Here is a 20947-nt window from a genome sequence, read left to right as displayed (position 1 = left end):
ATGGTGGTGTCCCTGGACTACCAACTAAGACCATTTCTCAAAAAACACGACACAGTGATTGTCCCTGGGTAATAAGACAGTATTGTTCCCCCAATTCTTTTGGCATTTTCAATTGTTATCTATCACTCCTGGACTGTGGAATGAATCCTGGGCCACATGCATGCTAACTATGTTTTATTCCTGAGCTACAAGCCAAGTGCAGCTCCTCATCTGGACAAAGGATGCTAACAATGTTTATAAGTATTCACAGTACAACAAAGAGAAGAGATGTTCTAACTTGGGTACAAGCTTATGATTTACAGACATCACCATCAACACCTGGTACCACACATCTCATCTGAATAAGATTAATTTTATGCTGACGTATATCAGTGTGTATCAGGTTAATTTTTGCCAGATTCTTGATGGCTGTATTAAACTACACTCAATCTAAATCTTTTAAGACTTTCAAAAGGTTGACAATGGCAAACTTCCAAGGCACCTCATTTCTAGAACTACAAATTCTTCATCTTAAAAAAACAGGAAAGTAACCTTGAAAATGATGCTTAGAAAAACCTGTGACATCTCAAAATGTTACCAAAAAAGACTACACAAAAGTAGGTTAACGGTTTAAAAAAAAAAGTCACCAACTGGCAAAAGCATCCTCTAAGTCTCTAAAAAGAATTATTTTAAGACTTATTTATTATATGTAAGTACACTGTAGCTGTCTTCAGACACTCCAGAAGAGGGAGTCAGATCTCGTTACAGATGGTTGTGAGCCACCACTTGGTTGCTGGAATTTGAACTTAGGACCTTCAGAAGAACAGCCAGTATTCTTAACTGCTGAGCCATCTCTGCAGCCCAAAGTCTCCAAATGTTAAACTCTTATATTATAATGTTGCCACTTGGAAAGAAAAAGAAGCTTTAAGACCACGTCTGCAGCCCAGGCTGGACTTGAACCTACAACCTTGTCTTCGCCTCTAGAAGCTGGAGTCATGAGCCTATGCTGCCATTCCCGGCTCACGTGTGAGAGGGGAGGCAGAACACCGCCTAGGGCAGCAGCTCCAGGGTGTGATCCCAGCATGGCAAGCCAACAAAAGCAAAACAACCCTCCCCTCATCAAACAAGTATGTTGTTTGTCCATTGAGACGAGGTCTCTGTGAGTCTCTGAACAGCCCGGAGCTCACTATACAGGCCAGGCTGGCCTTGACCTTGCAGCAATCATCCTGCCTCTGTCTCCCCAGTGCTAGGACTGTTGACTATGGACTGATTTTCAGGTTAAGTGTGTTCACTGGAGGCTGGGTCTGGATGCTGTCACCTCCTATGATGCGCATCCTTGATTCTTGGAATCCTGTACCCATCATGGCCTGCTCTGTACAGCACTGCAGTGTCTCAGTGGCCTTCCCTCCTCCTCACAGTCAAGCCCTCTTCAGCCCCCACACGGGCACTGATCTTAACAACTCCAATGACCTCTCGGTCACTGACATGGATGTCACTGAGATACCCACAGGTCAAGTTCAGTTACTATTTCCCTGTCCTGTTCTTGCCTCACCTCTCAGGAACAAGTCCACCAGTGCTCGCTCACTCTGTAGGACCCCAGTGCTCCCATCCATGCTCAGTTTTCACTGGTAGTGCCTTCCCTTTTAGCACAGCTTTCAGTGGCACAAGTCTTAGTCAGGGTTGCCATTGCTGTGAACAGACGCCGAGACCACGCCAACTCTTATAAAGGAAAACAGCCAACTAGGACTGGCTGAGAGGTTCAGAGATTTCATCCATTATCAACATAGTGAGAAGCGTGACAGACACTGTGCTAGAGAAGGAGCTGAGAGTTCTAAATCTTGATGGGAAGGCAGCAGGTGACTAAGTGTAGCTTGAGCATATAAGACCTTAATGCCTGCCTCATAATGACACACTTCTTCCAACAAGGCCACACCTCCTAATAGTGATGCTCCCTACGCCTAAGCATGGAAACCCACCTATCTATGGGGGCATTTCTATTGAAACCACCACACCACAGCACACGGGGACTCAAATCTCGGAGTCCACGAGCCTTTACTACACTTCCTCCCTAAAACAGTGTACACCTTCCTGACACCAAAACCAGCTGCACTTATTCAGACTGTGATGAGACTGTTGTAGACCTCCCTAAGACAACGCATACAAGGCTACTATGAGCTCGCTAGCATCACCATCCATTACCCACTGCGCTGGGAGTGGTCCTACAAACAGCAGAAAACACTGGGTCTTCTTAACCTGACTCAGGGTAAGAATAAGGTGAGAAGTCGCAGGAAGGAGCCTAAGGCAGAGTGGTGGCTGGCGTATGGCTCAGGCTGGCAGCCAGGGTTTCAGGGTAGCAGCGCAAGAGATACAGACACCTGTGAAACACTAAGCTGAGGGTCCAGAAGGGCCTCAAAAGAACAGCAATGTTGACAAAACTGAAAGTCATCGAGCAGAAAAAGAGAAAGCAAATTCATTGTCAAAGAAAGAACTAGGGGAAAAGAAGAATCGGGACATCTTTATTAAAAAATGGATCCTTTTTCCACTTTGCAGTCCCCTTTTGGAGGAGTTCAAAAGAAAACCAAACATGCAGCTGGGCGTGGTGGCACACACCTTTAATCCCAGCACTCAGAGGCAGAGGCAGGCAGATTTCTGAGTTCAAGGCCAGCCTGGTCTACAGAGTGAGCTCCAGGACAGCCAGGGCTACACAGAGAAACCCTGTCGAAAGAAAGAAAGAAAGAAAGAAAGAAAGAAAGAAAGAAAGAAAGAAAGAAAGAAAGAAAGAAAGGAAGAAAGGAAGAAAGAAAGGAAGAAAGAAAGGAAGAAAGAAAGAAAGAAAGAAAGAAAGAAAGAAAGAAAGGAAGGAAGGAAGAAAGGAAGGAAGGAAGGAAGGAAGAAAGGAAGAAAGAAAGAAAGAAAGAAAGAAAGGAAGGAAGAAAGAAAGAAAGAAAGAAAGAAAGAAAGAAAGAAAGAAAGAAAACCAAACATGCTTTAACCCATAGTTCTTGAACAATTAGCTGCAAGTACGTTCCAGGATCCAGTGCAAAGTCCCCCTGCACAGGCTGGCCAGCTTCAGGCTAGGTTGTCTGTGCTATTGCTACACTGTTTACTTGTGCTCCTCCTAGACTTTGCACATGCATAGCTTTGTGTGTCCTCTCATAGACCCTTGTCCTACTAACCTAACAATCTTCCCAAGTTCATGCCTTCCCTTTAGAAAACCAGCCTTGTGGCCAAAGGTCCCTAAAAGAAAGGCATATAGTACTATGACTTGAGTTTATAATGTTCCTCACGGGCGACTTGGAAACTTGATTAGCACTACAATGAGGTTTGTGAACCTTCAGGTGCCAGAAGGCACTGTGCAAGCTTCCAAAGAGGGAAAACAGCCAACGGTACTGCTCAACTATGACACTCACAAACCACAACCGTGACAGGAATTGGCACAATAACCAGTAAGGACACAGAAGTGGCACAGACATGGGTGGGAACCAACAGCTCTCTGGCTGGATTTAAGAGTCACGAAACTGGAGGAAAGTCATGGCTGGTACTGGAAACCTAGCCAACTACCCAAAGCTAGTAACGTCACAGATCTCGGAGGAGAAGCCATAACTGCCTCTTATTAAAATCTAAATTAAACATTCTAAATGTTTGTCCTTACAACGCATAGGTAAGTGTAGTCCTCCCCCTCACCAAGGCAACTTCTCTCTGCAACAGAGGACGACTATCACACCCTTCATGCAATCAAATTCAGAGCTGTGGAGTCTAGTGCTAAGATACCCATCTCCTGTAGAGCTCTGTCCATTACGGGCAACTCCAGGACCGTTGTGGAGGGGGAGGCGGAAAGACTGTATGAGTCAGAGGGCCAGGGAGTTTCTGTGAGATTGTGCCTCCTGGAAATGTCAGAGCTACACCCATGCAGTCTCACCAACAGGACTGCCTAAACATGAACCAAGCAAGGACAACAACAACAACAACAACGCTGACTATAAGGGAGGACGGCGGAGCCCTCGATCCCAAATAGCTAAGGCAACTAAGGAATTCAGAGAGTGGGAGAAATCAGCTTCCCCAGGGAAGAGTTACCTGGTAACCCAGTGGTTAGCCCTGAGAACATCCATGTAAATAACATGATACAGACGGAGCAGGTTGTAGTTACATACTTAGCAACACACACACATACATGCACTAACAATTAATGAAAAAAGAAGCCATGATTTTGAAAGAGAGCAAGGAGAGGTATATGAGAGAAGAAGGAGAAAAGGGAAGAGGGAAATGTTATAATCTCAAAAAAAAAAAAAAAAAAAAAAAGAAAAAAGGCTGAGTTATCACAATGCAAAGGAACTATTTATACACAATGAGAAACAAACACTCTGACAACGGAAGTCCTGTGAAGTCGTCAGGACAGAGCTGCAGCAGCCGAGTGCGAGCATGTCCTTAACCATGGATGGATGGAATGCTCTCCTTCCACCCGCTGACCTTGACCCTCGGCTTCACGGGAGACAGCACTATCTTTCTGAAGGCTGCCAATATTTAGTAACACTAGCCGAAAACGTCACTATTTCTGAGGAAAGAAAAGGGAAAATATCTAGTTTTAAAACAACAACAAAACATAGGAACCAAGCACTTACCAAATGCTGGTGCACTGGAAATAGCCACTGGTTGCTGTTTCATGACAGGGGGAAGTGTGGAGGGGAGCTGATATCCTTGTAGCTTCAGTTTGATAAGCTTCATGGCTATGGAAAATTCCACTTGATCCATCCTTCCATCGTTATTCATGTCCGCTAGCGCCCTGCAAACAACCCAGCAGCACAGACAGACTCAAGACAACTGAAACCACAGAAGAGCTCGCAGCACCATTTCCTGGGCACTAACTAAATCACTGGCTCCTTTCCCGCTGTGGAGAACTAAGGAGAGTGAAGCATCTTTACCGGCTACAGGGGAGAGCAAAGCCCAGCATGGCTTACGTGACTACATGGTATCCTGCATCTGTTACTCTTTACCCATGGAGACACTGAGAAACTTTCAGTCCAATTGGAAGATTCCTTACTTTTGAAGAGATTTTATTTTAATTTAAAAAAAAGTTCTGCCGGGCGTGGTGGCGCACGCCTTTAATCCCAGCACTCGGGAGGCAGAGGCAGGCGGATTTCTGAGTTCGAGGCCAGCCTGGTCTACAAAGTGAGTGCCAGGACAGCCAGGGCTATACAGAGAAACCCTGTCTCGAAAAACCAAAAAAAAAAAAAAGTTCTAAAATTGGATAGGAATGGTGGTGACTCAATTCCATGACAGTTCTACAAACCATTGAGTTACACGTGGTAATTCCAAACAGTAAAGTTGTTTCATGAATTACACTGTAATTAAATGCTATTAAAGTGGGATCTGGAACTAGTGTAATTTCTAGGGATGTTCAATTAAATTCCACTTACTCTGTGGTGTTCCTCATGCATGGGAGATGTCAGAGGATGCTATCCTATTCTGGGACACTACTATGCTGTGAAAGTTTTGGGGCTAAGTGGTTTTAGAACCCTGCCCTGCACATTCAGCACTGAAACTGTGCTTAGGAGTGTGCTTGCTGTTTCAAAATGACCCTCAAGCATCCATGGACAAGTGCAATCTGTACTGAGTTTTCAGTGGAAAAGGAGGCAAAAGGCAGAGAAACCCTGAGATCTGCATTGGAAGCTGCTACCCACCCAACTGTGCATACTCACGACATAAAAAACATTTCACACTTCTCTTCTTTTACCCTCAAATAAAAGTATGAAGCATAGCAATAAAAATTAAAGCTCTCTAAAAGTGCTGACGATTGAAGAGGTCAGCAGAGTTATGTTGGAAAATAAAGATCAGCAAGCAGGGAGGAGCCTGATGACAGCCTGGGTCCTGTCGCCATGACCCTTGCGGACCTCGCCGAGTTCCTCTGCTCCTTTGAACTGAGCTTCGCTTTCCTACATTTCCTGCACACTTGGATTTATTGTTCTACAAACCAGTTGCTCTAAACTTTGCCAAATTTCTCTTTCTTGTCAGTTTAGAAGCATTCTCTATACATAGAAAATTAACTATATAGCTGCAAATTAGTTGAATTTTCAAAATTTAGTCTACTGATTCTGTGTGGATCTTTGCTGTGTAGAAATTATTTATTTTATCAAATTTTGATCTTTTGTTACGTTTTGACAGACACACACTACACTTTCAATCCACATTAACTATCTCATTTTCTACATGTTGCTATGTACTCAGTATTCTTACAATGGGAGACATTACCAGATTAGCTTTGTTGAAACAACTCCAGGTGATGTGATGTGATCTGGTCTCTGTAGCTTGGTGGCATGTTCTGTTTTTCCTTTTTAAGGGAATTGTTTTGGGGACTGGAGAGAACTAAGCTGGTAGAGCAAGAGCTTGCAGCATGAGCATAAAGACCTGAAACTCCAGCACCTACATAAAAGTCAGGCATGATGGTGGATGCTTGTGATTCTCTTGCTGGAAAGCGAGCCAGGCAGATCTGCCCTGGGGCTTGCTGGCCATTTATCTTAGCCTCATTGATGGTCCCAAATCCCAGGAATAGACCCTGTCTTTGGAGCAGAAACAGAATGCAGAGGCTAAAGCAATGGCTCAGCTGCTTAGATTATTGGCTGCTCTAGCAGAGGACCCACTTCTCAGCACCTGCTTACAACTGTCTGTAGTTCCAGTTCTTGAGGGGACTCCGATACCCGCTTCTGGCCTGCTCAGGTGCTGTACACATGTGATACATGATGCACTGATACACATACTAGGAAAACAGTCCCGCAGGTAGAAATTCCAGTTCCAAGGAACCTGACACCCTATTCTGTACTCTCAAGACACACACACACACACACACACACACACACACACACACACACACGGGAGGCATTCACTCACACCGATGTATACATACATACACTTAAAATAAAAATAAAAAAACAAGGTGGACAGTTCCTAAGAAACAAACCCCAAAGCTTACCTCTGACGTCCATACAGACACACACACACACACACTCGTGCACCTATATTCATGCATTCTCACATGCATGTGCATTCATGAAATTTTATCATTTTTACCAGAATTGTAAGTAGTATATTCCCTGCATATCTATTTTTAGATGTTCATAAGACCCTGATTCAAACACGTGTACAAATTTTTATTAGTCATTTATGCTACACTTAATTGTATTACGGAACTTCTAAGCGTGACACTAATGCCTTAGTTTCTAAGTAGAGAAACAAAGGGTGCTATCTCTCCTTTGCAGTATTTTTAACAATAGTCCCCAGTCTCTTTGAGATGAAGATGCTCCTGAGCACATGTGAACTTGGTTCTGAGTTTAGAGAGAGGGACCGAGTGCTTCACTGCTTAGAATGATTTTAGTCGGGAGGTCTGCTCAGTAACTTGTCTTACTCGTGTGTCTATTTGCTTTTAAGACAGGGTTGCAGGTAGCCCAGGCTAGCCTGGAACTTGCTATAGAGAGAATGACCGTAAACTCCTGCTCCTCCTGCTTTAAGTGTTAGGACTACAGACTGTGAAATGCCACACAGTGTGTTTCTTGGTTCACTGACTAGTTATTAGCACTGCTAATGCTTCTTCTATGTTGGACGAGAGCTCTGATGCTGAGCTATCCCACAGTCACTAGGAAGCCAAGGTCCCTGTGTTTATTTGGTTCTGTTTTTCAAGTCTTAATCTACATCTTCTGTGCTGATGGTGTTTTGCTTTGGCCTTCATCTTCTGAAATAAATACCAATGTTGACAGAATCTCACGGTCCTGAATGAATATTGTGTCTCTGGTTTCAACTCAAGCAGGTCAAGTGTTGTGACACTCACACTGTGAAAGTCTGCTTGTTTTGGGGCTCTGCATCTGTATTCGGGATAGGACCTGGTGGCCAGTGAGTGCTCTAAGCTTGCCAAAGCTTTCAGAGTAAAGACTGAGTGAGGTGGTGACCTTTCCTTCTTCTGCAAGGTATGCTCAGCTTCTTCAAATGCTTCACAGGAGAGAAAGGTCCCGTGACAATAATACGCATGCGTTATCTATGGTTAGACAGAGGAGCAGGCAGAGGCCCACTCTCCATCCCCCACACTTCTCCTCCTGAAAGGCATTCTTGGTGGAAAGTAGAAAAATTTAATGGGTTAAGGAAGAAGAGGCCTTTAAATAAGAATATAATTTAGACTAATTTAGTGCTTCTAAAACACTCTGCACTTCTTCCAGCAGGCACGGAGAAAGAACCATGTAGCTCTAGCCTCTGGGGTTTCACATGCAGGCACCAAGCACAGGTCTGCTATGCTGAACCTCAACTCTGCAGCTCTCAGAAAGACTTTTTCCCTGAATTAACAAAACATGACTATTAAAACTCCCTAGTAACAGAGAGCTCGCAGGAAGCTCTGGAAGCACAGCCCCTCACAAGGCTCACCCTCTCCTTCCCTGCTCAGCACGGCAGACTCCAGCTGCTGCTCCATAGCAGCAGCCATTCCACTACTCAGGGGTTTGGCAAAACAAACCACGTTAGCTCTGCCATCCTTTTCATCTTCAGCTTGGGGTTACTTCTCCAGTGAACTTCCATCCCTCCCAAGGCAATTAAGTCTGGACAACACTGACACCAAACTGACGTCAGAAGGACAAGTGTACGGTAAACCCAGCAAGAACAGCTGCATGAGACTCTGGAAGCTGATGCTGGAATCAGGTTAGCCATGTATGAGAAGTGGCGCCTACCGTGGGGCAGGTGAGAGAGGAGCACAGGTGTCAGACACAGGGTAGGGCTTATATGATAAATGTCCCTCAGTCTATGGCATTTGAACAGGTGGCAGCCCTGTCTAAGGAGGCTTAAATGTGGCCTTGCTGAAGGAAGTGTGTCACTATGGGTGGGCTTTGAGGTTTAAAAGACTCCTCTAAGCAGTCTCTGTTTCCTGCTTGTGGTTAAAGATATGAGCCGTCCTGTTGCTATGCCTGTTGTTGGCCTCCGTGTTTCCCCAGTGTGATGGTGAGTGACCACTCTTATCTCTGTAAGCCCACAAGCCCACAATGCACCAGGCCTTCTGTAAGTTACCTCGGTCATGGTGTTTTATCACAGAAATAGGAAAGTAACTGTTAGACCAATGGTGTGCTTCTCTTGTTTGATTTATACAAATAACACAAATCACACACCAGTCTCACACACTGCTGGTGGGGAAATTACAACTCCAAGTGGCAAGAGAGCCACATAGTCATTTACTTAGAACCAGCAACCGCACACGTATGGACTGACTCTGAAGGTACATTTAACAACACAAAACACACGGCTAAGAGCTGTTCACAGCAGTGTTTCTGTAACCACCATGTCGTCAAAAATCACAGTCCACGGAAACAACCTAGTGTGGATGGGCAGAAGCACTACGACACGTAGAACCATGGAGGCACGCCTGCTACCGTGACAGGCGCTATGTGCGGAGAAACCGAGGAGGATATATTAAGAAAGGCAAAAAATTCAAGTAGGTTTATAGTGTACTGTTAATGTAAAGAAGAAATAAACTGCATGTAAACACAAAACATTGTACATTCTGTGCCTGCATTTAATCACAAGAATAAACAACAATAAAAATAGCAAGAAACGGTGGTCTAAGTGAGAACAGAGAATGCTGAGCAGACGGGGAGCACTTCCCAGCACACCCAGAATGCACTGCTGCTTTCAGAACCTTGTTAATAAAGCTCCACACAGACATGCCACACACAGGCCAGTCATCTGCCATTTGGTGCCCACTAATATAAAAGCAAGTCCAAGCAATAAGGAAGATTAAACCAGTTTGGAAATTCATTCATTAACACCACCACCACCACACACACACACACACACACATCCTCCCTCCCCCTCCCTTTGGGTGCACCTGCTACAGTGTGAGCATTATGTAGAAATTAAGAACAGACCCGGTCTCTACCTTCTTGCTTAGAACAAATCAGGTTAGTGTGGGCAGTGCTGAGTATGCCATGACCAGAGCGAAGGGCGGGAGGGAGCTTTGTTTCAGTGGTCAAGCCCATCCACCCAGAGCGAAGGGCGGGAGGGAGCTTTGTTTCAGTGGTCAAGCCCATCCACTGTCCCCCCCCCCCTGAGAGGCGGGCATGATGGGAGAGGAGGAGGAACTAGGTGAACTCAGGACAGGTTCACCAGAAAAGCACCTCTTTGCAGGATGACAAACTGAAACCAGCAAGACAGTGAGCAGCTATGTGGGTTCTGCAACTGCAGGAAGGAGACACAACAATCCAGTGGTCCTGAGGCAAGGGGAGACCTGCCCTGGTGAGGGACAGAGAGGTACCTTCTGGAGTAGATGCTGCAGACAAGAGGGCCGAGATGACAGCAAAGAAGAAACGTGACAGAGCAAAAGCAGGATCATACTGGACTTGGACATTTGGTCACAGCTTTGGATTTGGTCTCAATGAGAGTCTTAATTAACTTACTAATTAGTTTTATGTGTATGGGTATTTGACTGCATGTATATATATGTATGTACCATGTACATGGTTGCTGCCTTTAGAGGCCAGAACAGGGCATTTCATCCTTTGGAAATGGAGTTACAAACAGTTGTGAGCCACCATGTTGGTGCTGGGAATTGAACCCAGGACCTCTTTAAAAAGCAGAGTGCTCTTAAACATCGAGCCATCTCTTCATCTCCTTAATGGAGAGTTTTAAATGTATGTCTGTTTCCTGAGGGGCAGGGGTTCATTTTTGAAGCTGACCTCATGTAGCACAGGCTGGCCTTAAAACTCTGGCTCTCCCTGTTTTTCTACCTTCAAAGTGCTGTGAATATAAACAGATATATTGTATTTTCAATTGTGGGTGTGCATCTAAGCATGGACATAAACACCAGTGTCCTTGGAGGCCAGAGCTGTCAGATCCCTTGGAGCTAGAACTATAGGCTGTTGAGAACAATCAATATGGGTGCTAGGAACTGAAATTCAGATCATGCCTGAAAAGCAGTTTGAGATTTCATGACCAGGAGAGCTGGTGGTAAGACCTTGGGCTACTGTGTAAGCTGCCTTCAAGACCCAGCTACAGTACCTTTACGGAGTAACATGGCCCGGAGTTCAGCTCCTCAAGCTGAAATTTTAAAGCTACAATGAAGGGCAGCTTCCCAATCTCACCTCCTGTCCCCAGGCCAGAGTGTACTTGTCATTATAGAGGATTAGGATGGGCTCTGACACAGGCGATCCCTGTGGCTGGGAGCTGAGGAGGAACAGAGCTCTGCTTCTGCAGCAGCTAACTGTCCTGTCCCACTCTGTCCCGCCTGTTCTTGGCTGCAGAGCTCATTTTAGCTCTGGATATACAGAGATGAGCAGAAAAGTGCATTCCAGGTAACTGGCTTCTGGACTCTTGATCTATAACTATTGGTGTTTAAGGACTGCTTGTGCCCCGATCGGATTTCCAGTGAAGACTATGACTACAGAAAGCTCAGTTCTCTGAAGGAGTCAGGTCAGAGTGTTTAATGCCAGCCTATAACAATGGCCAAATGACACAGCTCCTAGAAATCCCTCTCAGGAAGGAGCGGGAAGGCAACTGAAATGCTTAGAATTATTTCCTCTTCACCCTGGTGCTGAGAGGAAGAGAACAGAGCAGACAGAGTAAGCCCTGTAATCTCTGCTACTTTGGAGGCTGAGGAAGAAAGACTAAAATTCAAGGAAATTGTAGGTGATGTAAGCAGGACTCTGCATCAAAATAAAAATGTAAAAGGTGTGGGCTGGGTACGAGGGGCACATGTGAGTACTTATGTGTGCAGCATGTATCCAATCCCCAGCAACAACGTTTTCTGGCATTTTGTGTTTTCTTCCCTGGGATAGGGTCCGGGCTGTAGCTCACATGGCCTCAGAACCCTCGATCTGTCTCCCAAGTGTCAGAACTACAGCCCAGCACTAGCATGCCTGGTGCTAAAATTCTTCACAAATGAGACCTCGGAACTTGGTTGTATCATCAGCTAAGCACAAGTCAGTGGACTCTGTCTGGAAGGCAGGCTCTAGAAACAGCCTTACTGCAGAGAAAGAGCACAACACACCAGGTTGTAGCCCAAGAGAAGCCTGCTACGAAGCAATCGGGTTCACACAAGGGCCTTGATTCAGACACACACCTGAGCTGGCACAGCCCCAGCACCTGCCTGTCGTGAACTCCCTGCTCATGGGCTTCCTCTCTCTAATCGACCAGCAGTTAGAACTGCAACAGTGTCACAGAAGCAAGCTCACTTGTGGAAGGAGGACAAAGACTGGCTGGCAAAAGGCCTGACAAACAGAAAGACGGCAGACAGCCCAGTCCAGCATGGGACTCAGACGTTATTCTGAGTATGTGTCACAACAGTGTGCGTGTGTGCGTGTGTGCACACATGGGTATGCTGTGCACGAGCGTGCTACGTTTCCAGTGTAAGCTTTACTTGTCCAGAACATGATTCTGTGTGATGTTGGCACTTAGGAACTGTGCATGCTGAGGTCTGGAGGCGGAAAGCCACAGGTGGTATGTCAGTCTTCCCGGTGTCCGTGTGTTGGTCACTCAGGGGACAAGCACTCAGCTGGAAAGCCTAGTCATGTGGAAGGGCCATCTCCGATGCTAAGCCCTACCTTCCTGATTGAATAAGTGTCAACCCACACATAGTCCTTCATGTATAATTTGTTTGCTAATCCACTCAATTTTATTTAAAAAACAAAAAACAAACAAACAAACAAACAAAAACCCAGCCGGGCATGGTGGTGCACGCCATTAATCCCAGCACTTGGGAGGTAGAGGCAGGTGGATTTCTGTGTTCGAGGCCAGCCTGGTCTACAAAGTGAGTTCCAGGACAGCCAGGGCTATACAGAGAAACCCTGCCTCGAAAAACTAAAAAACAAACAAACAAACAAACAAAAACAAAACCCACAAATGCCAATTATTATGATTAAATACCGAAATCAAAAAAGTGCAAATATGTGTTCCCAGTCACACAGACAGGAAGTGCTTTGGCCAGGACTACACATTCCGTGCTTTTATTTACTGCAAGCGGCCTCCATAACACCCACTCACCCAGGAGATGGAGTCACACAGTCCTGGTGGAAGCAACACAGAGAAAACTGTGACTTCTTTCCGGTCAGTAGAATTCAGCACTGCCTCCCAAAGTTGGGAACCTAAAACCCAAAACCGTATCTGACAGCCTGTTTTACTCGCGATTGTGGCCAAACTCCTATTTGTGACAACAGTCAACACAGCATTGATCAAGTACACACTGTACCAAATACTTCTAATGACTACCAATTCTCACACAATGAAAGATAAGGAATAGTTCCTTTAGAGAGAAGAAATGGGGGACATTCAAATTAACTGAATGATACACATGAAGCCAAAACAAATTAGTAGGAAACTCCTCAAATTCAGATATTTCAGTTACAATTTAACTTCTGCACTGCCGTTTAATGTTTGCCCTAGGCTAGACCTGCATGCTCTCTTTCTACAGAAGACACCGAACTTCCAAATAAATAGAACAGAACAGGGCTTTGCTTTATAGTCTGCTTATGTAAAATTCCAACTTACCATATTTGTGCTAAGACAGGCTGAGGTAACCCAGATTGGAAAAAAAAGTTCCTCGCTTGATCACCTGTAAAGTAAGTGGAAAGGTTTCAGGAAAAAGAGAACTGTAGGAGGTGACAGAAATCCCTGTACAGCAGAACCACATCATTATTTAAGAGGTGGCTATGCTATAAACACCACTGACCCCACAGGAAAGGCCGAGGGTCTATGACTCGCACTTGAAAGGGCCTGGGTCTTTGCTGGGATGACCGTCCACTTTAAGCTGTGGTTTAACAAGATGAGCTACCCAGCACTACTGCAACAGCTTGGGTACCAGATCCACCTCTAAGGTGCAGTTTAGAGCTCCACCCCAAGCCTGATGCTACTGAGAAGGGTGGAGATTTTAAAAGACACAGACAATATGTCAAGAACTGAAACCATGAGCCAAAACCAAGTTTTCTGTTTTAACACCCGATTGTCTAGGGTATATCACTACAGTAAGAGAACAGCATACAACAAGGCACACACAGCAGATGCCTCAGCTAAAAAGATAGACAAGCCATACTTTAGAAAAAGCTTTTACTCTGAATGTTGATACTGTAAGTACTGACACAGAATGGGCAAGAATGCATAAATGAATTCTGCCAATCAGGCAACTGGAGATCTTTCGTGCACACAAATAAAAAGCACCTCCAAGGAAGCCCTGCCCACTTTCTGTCCAGAACTGGTGAACTGTGACTAAACAGCCAAGGTCACAGACATGCACACAAGGGACTTCCAGGGACAGCAATGAAATCCTTAGAAAGTGTTTGCTGTCTGCCGTTTTCTGAACTTTGCTCCAGGGCACCCTTCCTACCCTAATTTAAACAGTGTGATCCTCTGACTAAAACCAATTCCCACCAGAAGGAAGGTCCAAATCACTGAGCTGACACTCAGTAAAGCCTGCCAGGTTTGAGAGAGGCTCTGGGTAAGGGCGGGAGCCTGCTGAGCCAAGGTCCTGAGCTGGGTTGCTGACAGCCATGGGAAGACAGAAGGAGAGGACTGACCTACAGTCTCCTCTGCCCTCACCACCTAAACACACACACCATGATGATGACAAAGTTTTAAAAAGAAGTAAGAACAAAGATACAGGTTCAAAATTAGGGCAAAATGGATGAAATGCCCCGCTGATCACATGCGCCCTTTCCACTCTGCCTAACGGATTTCCTGCTGCTCGGTAGGAATGTATGGATGGCGATCGATACATACCAGTAATAAATCCCGATATCGGCTTCAGGCTAAGGAACTGCTGGTCATGCTTGGCCCTTTCCTCCACAGTTATGGCCCAGACATCCAGGCTACCTGCAGTCCAAAGGCAAGAAGACACAACGGTTCACCGAGGAAAGCAAGGTGTCAGGCACACGGTGTCCACAGCTCTCTAACGTTCTGTTGCTGTGCTGTAAGCATGCCCTGTCACTCTACAGTTAGACGCATATGAAAACCTAGGAAATCAGTAATTACTTACAGAAAACTAACAGTCGTAGGTTACTGATACCTAAACTCTGATTTCAGGTGCCTAAAATGTCACAGGTAAAAATTACAAAAATCTAAGAGGAGCATTAAAAAAAAAAAGTCATTGTGGTTGTTGGTGGTGGTACAGCACAATTAGAGTCTTCTGAGATTCTATAAAAATATTCAAATGTCTGGTAATGGTTGTACAACTTTGCAAATGTACTGATGATCACCAAACGGTACGTTTAAAGTGAGTCACTTGTATGATGTCTCAATTGTGCCTCATTAAAGTTGCTTCTAAGAATGAATTTTCTGATAAAACTAATGACCAAAGTACGTATGCATAGATATATGTATGTAGGTAATAAACATTTTAGTCCCTGGTCTCCTAAAAAAATCCTAGCGTACATCAGCTGGGCTTAGTCCCCAGCACTGACAAAAGAAAATACAAGGCACGCACAAATAACGATTGTAACCCAGCCAGAAGAACGTTTGACCCTGACTGATGATTTTCAAACAGCAAAGATGGCTGCTTCAAATGCAGGCTTTGAGAGAGCACAACATGATCCATTAAGGCCATGCCACCAACATGTGGAGGGGTGCACCACCTCAGAGCAAGGACCGAGGCCTCTACCCACCTTGTCTGGGTTTCTATTTGAACAAAGACAATGACAAGTTGCCTAAAGCCTACGTGGACATAAGGTAAATTTTATAGCTATAATTTATACCTAAATTTTAGAGGCTTGGTAAGGGTATTATACTTCAGTTTTTATCATTTAGTAAATAAACACACTAAAATTTTCAGCAATGAGAGGCTAAGATGTCTTAAAGTTACTTCAAAACAACCCAAAGAAACAAAGTTGAGTCCTAATCACCCAAGCATCTCGTGAAATAAGATGAGGGTTGACTGCGTAATTTTCTCTATGTAAGTTGGCTTGGTTTTGTGGTAATGAAGATTGAACATAGGATTTCATGAATGTTAGTTAGGCAAGAGCTCTACCCCTAAGCTACAGCTTAGCCCAATTCAACTTATTAATTCACTTGAAATTTCCCATCATTGTAAAGTCTTAAAATATGGCCCCAACTTATATTAAGAAAGAAACCTTGAAAACTTACCACCGAAAGGTGTGGGAAACTGAGCCATGGTTCTATTACGTTCACCTTGCTGATCGACGCCTGTAATTAAAACGTAAAATGTGAGTTTAAGAAAACTTCAGGTCTGTGTATACCCGCTAACGTGCTGTCTTTAATCTTAACGCCAACACCTGAGCTAGAGTACACAGCTGCAAGTGACAGTCACAATGAAAGGGCCCCATTCCCCGGATAGATTCTCAGTGCCAGAAACAATATGGAAGCTCGGGGGCTGTCACAGGTAGCTTCTGCATGGCTAGCTATTTAATCTCCAGTGTTGTATGTGATACGGTTTAGCTTATCTTAACTGTCTATATACACCACCACTAAAGGATTCTCACTGAGCACTGAATATGAGGGGCGCGCTGTGCAGGCATACAGCTCTTCTAGTCACGCACAGCCCTGTGCATTACACCCTGCACTGCAGACAAAGGGAAAACAACAAAGAGGGGGGTGATTAGAACAGGGCAACAAATGCCACAGCCGTGCCCAGTAAGAATAACACTCAATTGCTCCATGAGGACTGTGAGGGACAGGGTCAGGGTGGCTCTGTGGCTAAAAGCGCTCACCACCCAACAGTGCAAGTCTGACAGCCTGAGCTTGATTCCCGCACCTACATAAAGGTGGAAGGGGGAACAACTTCGTCACCGAGCTCCTCTGACCTCCACACTCACACAGTCTGCCTGTGTGCACACAGTAATAAGGGGGACTCTTTAAGATACTCATTATGAGACACTTCCTGGGCCTGAACCACAGCATTTAGAAGGTGAAGGCAAGAGTTTAGTGAGTTTAAAGCCAGACTGAGCTTCGTGAAGCTCTTCTCAAAACAAAACCTCAAGAAACATTTACATACTACACATTCAGCAATGCCTGCCAAAAATGTCAACTCGGGCTGCAAACTTTCCCAGCAGGCATTAAGTGCAGCAGTCCATCAACAGCCAACGGAGACAAAGTCCTCTTCCCCAAATACTAACCTCAGACTTAATGGCTATTTTTCTTCTGGTCTGTGGTGGGTTTGAATTTGAGTGGATTTAGTCTCCAGTTAGTGGTGATGTTCGGGGAGTTAGGTGTGGCCTTGCTGGCAGAAGTATGTAACTTGGGACAGGACTTCAGAGTTTAAAGGTTCTCCCCATTTCTACTCTTGTCCTTTGCCAAGTCTGTCAAGATGTAAATGCTCCACTTCCTGTTCCAACCATCACACCTGCACCCTGCCTGCTTCCTGTGCCAGCCACCATTCCTCCCCTCTGCCATCACGACTCTTATCCCTCTGGAAACGTAAGCCAAAATGAAGCTTTTCTTCTATAAGCTGCTTCGGTGATGATGTCTAATCAGATCAACAGAAAAGTAACTGACGCAGACCTCATCTAATTCTGTTACAGTAAATTTCCAGCCGAGAGGAGGAGAAGCATTCATTAAAATCTTTAGGTAAGTTCAGTCAGATATGGTAGTGTGTGCCTAAGACCAGCACATACATAGAAAGAGGAAGCAGGAGAATCATGAGTCAAGGGAGCGAAGCCCTGTAAAGTGAAGACACCATCTCAATAGCGTAACAACAGCAACAAAGTGTAGAGAAATGTAAAACATGATGTCCTCTTGCCTTACTGCACCTCACACTCAGTGTGTGGCGTTTCCTCCAAGCATCTGCTGAAGCCCTGGAAGTTCTTTCCTGTTTACCGCTCCTACCTATTCCTAGTACTCGGCCTCTGTATAGTGATAATGACACCAGACGTCTGACTTAGTTTTCTTGTCTTTTGCGCCATTTGGTTCACCTGGTTCCTCCTCTGTCACTGGCTGCCTGGCTGCTGTGAGTGCAACTCTTGGTGATGCCTGGATTCTCCTTTACATTAACAGCAAGGCAGTAGGCTGGGTGGGAGGTATGTACGCTAAGAGACAATCAGGTAGACTGACTTGCCTCCTTAGGACACTTCCAAATGTCAGCATCCTCAAACCAGCTCACCTTCAGCAGAGAAGCTGGGTAGGGGGAGAAGGCTGTGGCACCATCCATCTTCATGCTGCCTTAGACTATGGTAAGGGCCCTACACAGAACGTGCAGTCACATAGTGGCCCTTTGATTCTCAGACCTTCCTTCAGCCCTCTCTCCCAGAGAAGAGACCTAGCTGTGGGATGGTCCCAACACGAACAGGGAAATTGAAAGAATTACCAATTTGAACTGCGGCCTGTGGGACCCTCTCCCATCATTCAGACAAGATGGCCGGAGCCCCCTTTGCTGTAAGGTCTAATCGTTATTTTCCTTGATCATTCATGAGATGAACCATGCGTGCTCTATGGGAATTCGTTAGACTCTTCTGTTGTTTTCTAGTGCTAGTCTTCTGAATGAGTGACACGTTGATTCCGATTAAGGCAAGAAAACAGAACACACCTGTGGCCAAGGCTCCAGACTTAAGCAGAGGTCTGCCAGCGGCCCTCTCTTCCCGGCGTACCTGCACGTGTCATCATCTTTTCCCAGCAGCTTTTAGCATGTGTTCTCTCACCCAACTCTCATACTAGGCTTGTGTGAGTGACAGGTCACACACTTTCTTAGCCATTTTTCCAAAAACGCTCAGCTCAGAATTTCTAAAGCCAAGTGAAACAACTCAACACACTAGAAAATATGCTGTTCGTATGTGTAAGCTCGGTCCTCCACCGTCTACTGCAAAGCAAAGGCAAATTATTAACCCCTTGGTGCCCAGAGACTGCAGACTTCACTTTCTGGGCCAATTCATTTCTTTTGCAAACATCTTAGGTTTACTAGATGTGTTTCATCTGGAAATGAAGCTCCTATCTATCTCTGTCCTCCCTCACATAGCCTCGGTGTCCGAAGCACCTATGACTGTCAGAAGTTGACAGTCCAGTGGGGAGTTTGTTGTGCCTTCAGTGGTCTCTGAACTCCCAGTTTGCTTAAGGTTTTTATTAAGGAATGGATGCTAATTTTTTAGAAGTTTTTTTCCTTAGTCACTAATGAAGCAATCACATACTTTTCCTTTTGTTGACATTCTGGACTTTTCTTTTTTCTTTGGGTGCTGGGTATTGAATCTGAGCCTCATGAATGCTAAGCAAGTTAGCATCCTACCCCGCCTTCTCCAACACCACTGAATTACAGTGACATGTTAGCTACTATTAAGTTATTCTAGGCCTTTACTGTAGTAAACAATGCAGAAAATATTTATTTATTATATGTAAGTACACTGTAGCTGTCTTCAGACACTCCAGGAGAGGGTGTCAGATCTCATTAGAGATGGTTGTGAGCCACCATGTGGTTGCTGGGACTTGAACTCAGGACCTTAGGAAGAGCAGTCAGCGCTCTTAACTGCTGAGCCATCTCACCAGCCCTGCAGCTAGGTTTCATGTACAATAAAACAACAAATTTTGAGGAAAGGGATCTATCTACCTTCCTAGAAATTACAAAACTCTTAAAATAGCACAATATAAAAATGATGGAAATATACATATAAAACTGAAATATGACCAGGAAAATATTAGAGATGAGTTTGAATAAATCAAACATTTGTTCTCAATTGAGTTATAATCAGTATTCTCTCTCTCTCTCTCTCTCTCTCTCTCTCTCTCTCTTGTTTTTGTTTTTCTAGACAGGGTTTCTCTGAGTAGCCCTGGCTGTCCTGAACCCTGAATTCACTCTGTAGACCAGGCTGGCCTGGAACTCAGAAATCCGCCCGCCTCTGCCTCCCAAGTGCTGGGATTGAAGGAGTGTGTCACCACTGCCCCACTCAGTATACTCTTAATATTTGCTATTATATATGGGTATTAAAAAGCATACTAATTTTAAAAGTAAGCTTATATTCATTGTTCATATTTTTATGCACACCTGATGTATGCCTTCCTTTAAATATTTCACAGCTCCTTGAGAGAATCAAAACCAAACAGAACTCTTATGGCCAAAGTATAATTAGTATCAGTTCCCGTCCAAGAACCTAAGAATAATTGCTGTTTATCACAGAAATGAATTTCCATCCTCTAGAGTTCTCTCCCCCAAAACAGCATGTAAGATGAAGGGGAAGTAGAGAGAGCTGACAGAAAGAAAGACTGTGACCAATGCTAGATTAAATTCATACCCTAGCACTTCTGGTAGCTGTGTCTACTTGCCCTGAGCTGAGCATCTGTGAAGGGTCAATTGAACAAGTGCAGACTCCACCCTGCATCCAACATCTGCGATAAGGCTTTCTCTCTCTTCCACTTCTTAACTACAGCTTGGGGCTCTTATGGTCATTAACCATAGCCGGCTATTATAGAATCTATCTAATAAAAATCAAACCACTGTGGGGAGAGAATGAAGGTATTCACTAACTTAACAGTCAAAAGCTGGACTAAGAACAGGTCTGGAAGCCTCCTGCACACCTTCCAATGCCTGGGCAATCTGTGGCTGTACCTCCGTGGTATTTCCACTGTACCACCTCAGCCTCCTTAGCAGGGACTACAAGCAAGCACAACACCAGGTACCCTTTTACTATTAGATCTGACATGCACTATGTCGCAAGTCTGGGCTCCAGCTCTGCTGTGGCTACTGAAGCCTGCTGCAGGCCCTCATCAAGACCAAGCCTCTGTTCAAAGCACACAAGGCTGGCTCCCCAAGACAAGACGGGTTATGAGGGAAATCAAGTTCCCCCAATTCTGTTCCCCATGAGCCTTGCTCCAGGGTGAGACCAGACAGGGAGCTAGGGAGTGAACTGAGGTGCAGAGATCAAAACTCCAACAGAAATCCAGTGTTTCAGGACGAGAGACAAACAGAAAAGGCCCCATGGAGCATGCAGAGTGTGGGGAAGACAAGAAAGAAGAAACCAGACAAGAGCACCAAAGTCTGTGAATGTATCACACTACGCTCAGACTTACAAGACAATTAGGGTGGCACACAACT

General features: G+C 44.9%; 1 protein-coding gene across 3 annotated transcripts in view; it reads right to left on the bottom strand.

The window, feature by feature from the left end:
* Positions 1-20947, bottom strand: part of Itsn1 (intersectin 1) — a 188141-nt gene that overhangs the window by 119043 nt on the left and 48151 nt on the right. For 2 of the 3 annotated variants that reach the window (XM_029470690.2, XM_085832140.1), the window contains exons 2-5: positions 16063-16122; positions 14704-14796; positions 13480-13543; positions 4599-4759 (exon numbers count right to left, since the gene is read on the bottom strand). In XM_029470690.2, the coding sequence (XP_029326550.1) occupies positions 4599-4759; positions 13480-13543; positions 14704-14796; positions 16063-16090 (346 nt within the window). In that variant the 5' untranslated portion in view covers positions 16091-16122. Of the gene's footprint in view, positions 1-4598; positions 4760-12975; positions 13077-13479; positions 13544-14703; positions 14797-16062; positions 16123-20947 lie in introns of those variants that run through there. The other variant, XM_085832141.1, reaches the window with a different exon arrangement.

This window comes from Mus caroli, unplaced genomic scaffold (assembly GCF_978045245.1).
Source record: "Mus caroli unplaced genomic scaffold, Mus_caroli_1 scaffold_17, whole genome shotgun sequence".
Classification (NCBI taxonomy): Eukaryota; Metazoa; Chordata; class Mammalia; order Rodentia; family Muridae; genus Mus; species Mus caroli.
Note: the sequence above shows the minus strand (reverse complement) of the source record. Positions and strands in the feature narration are given on the sequence as shown.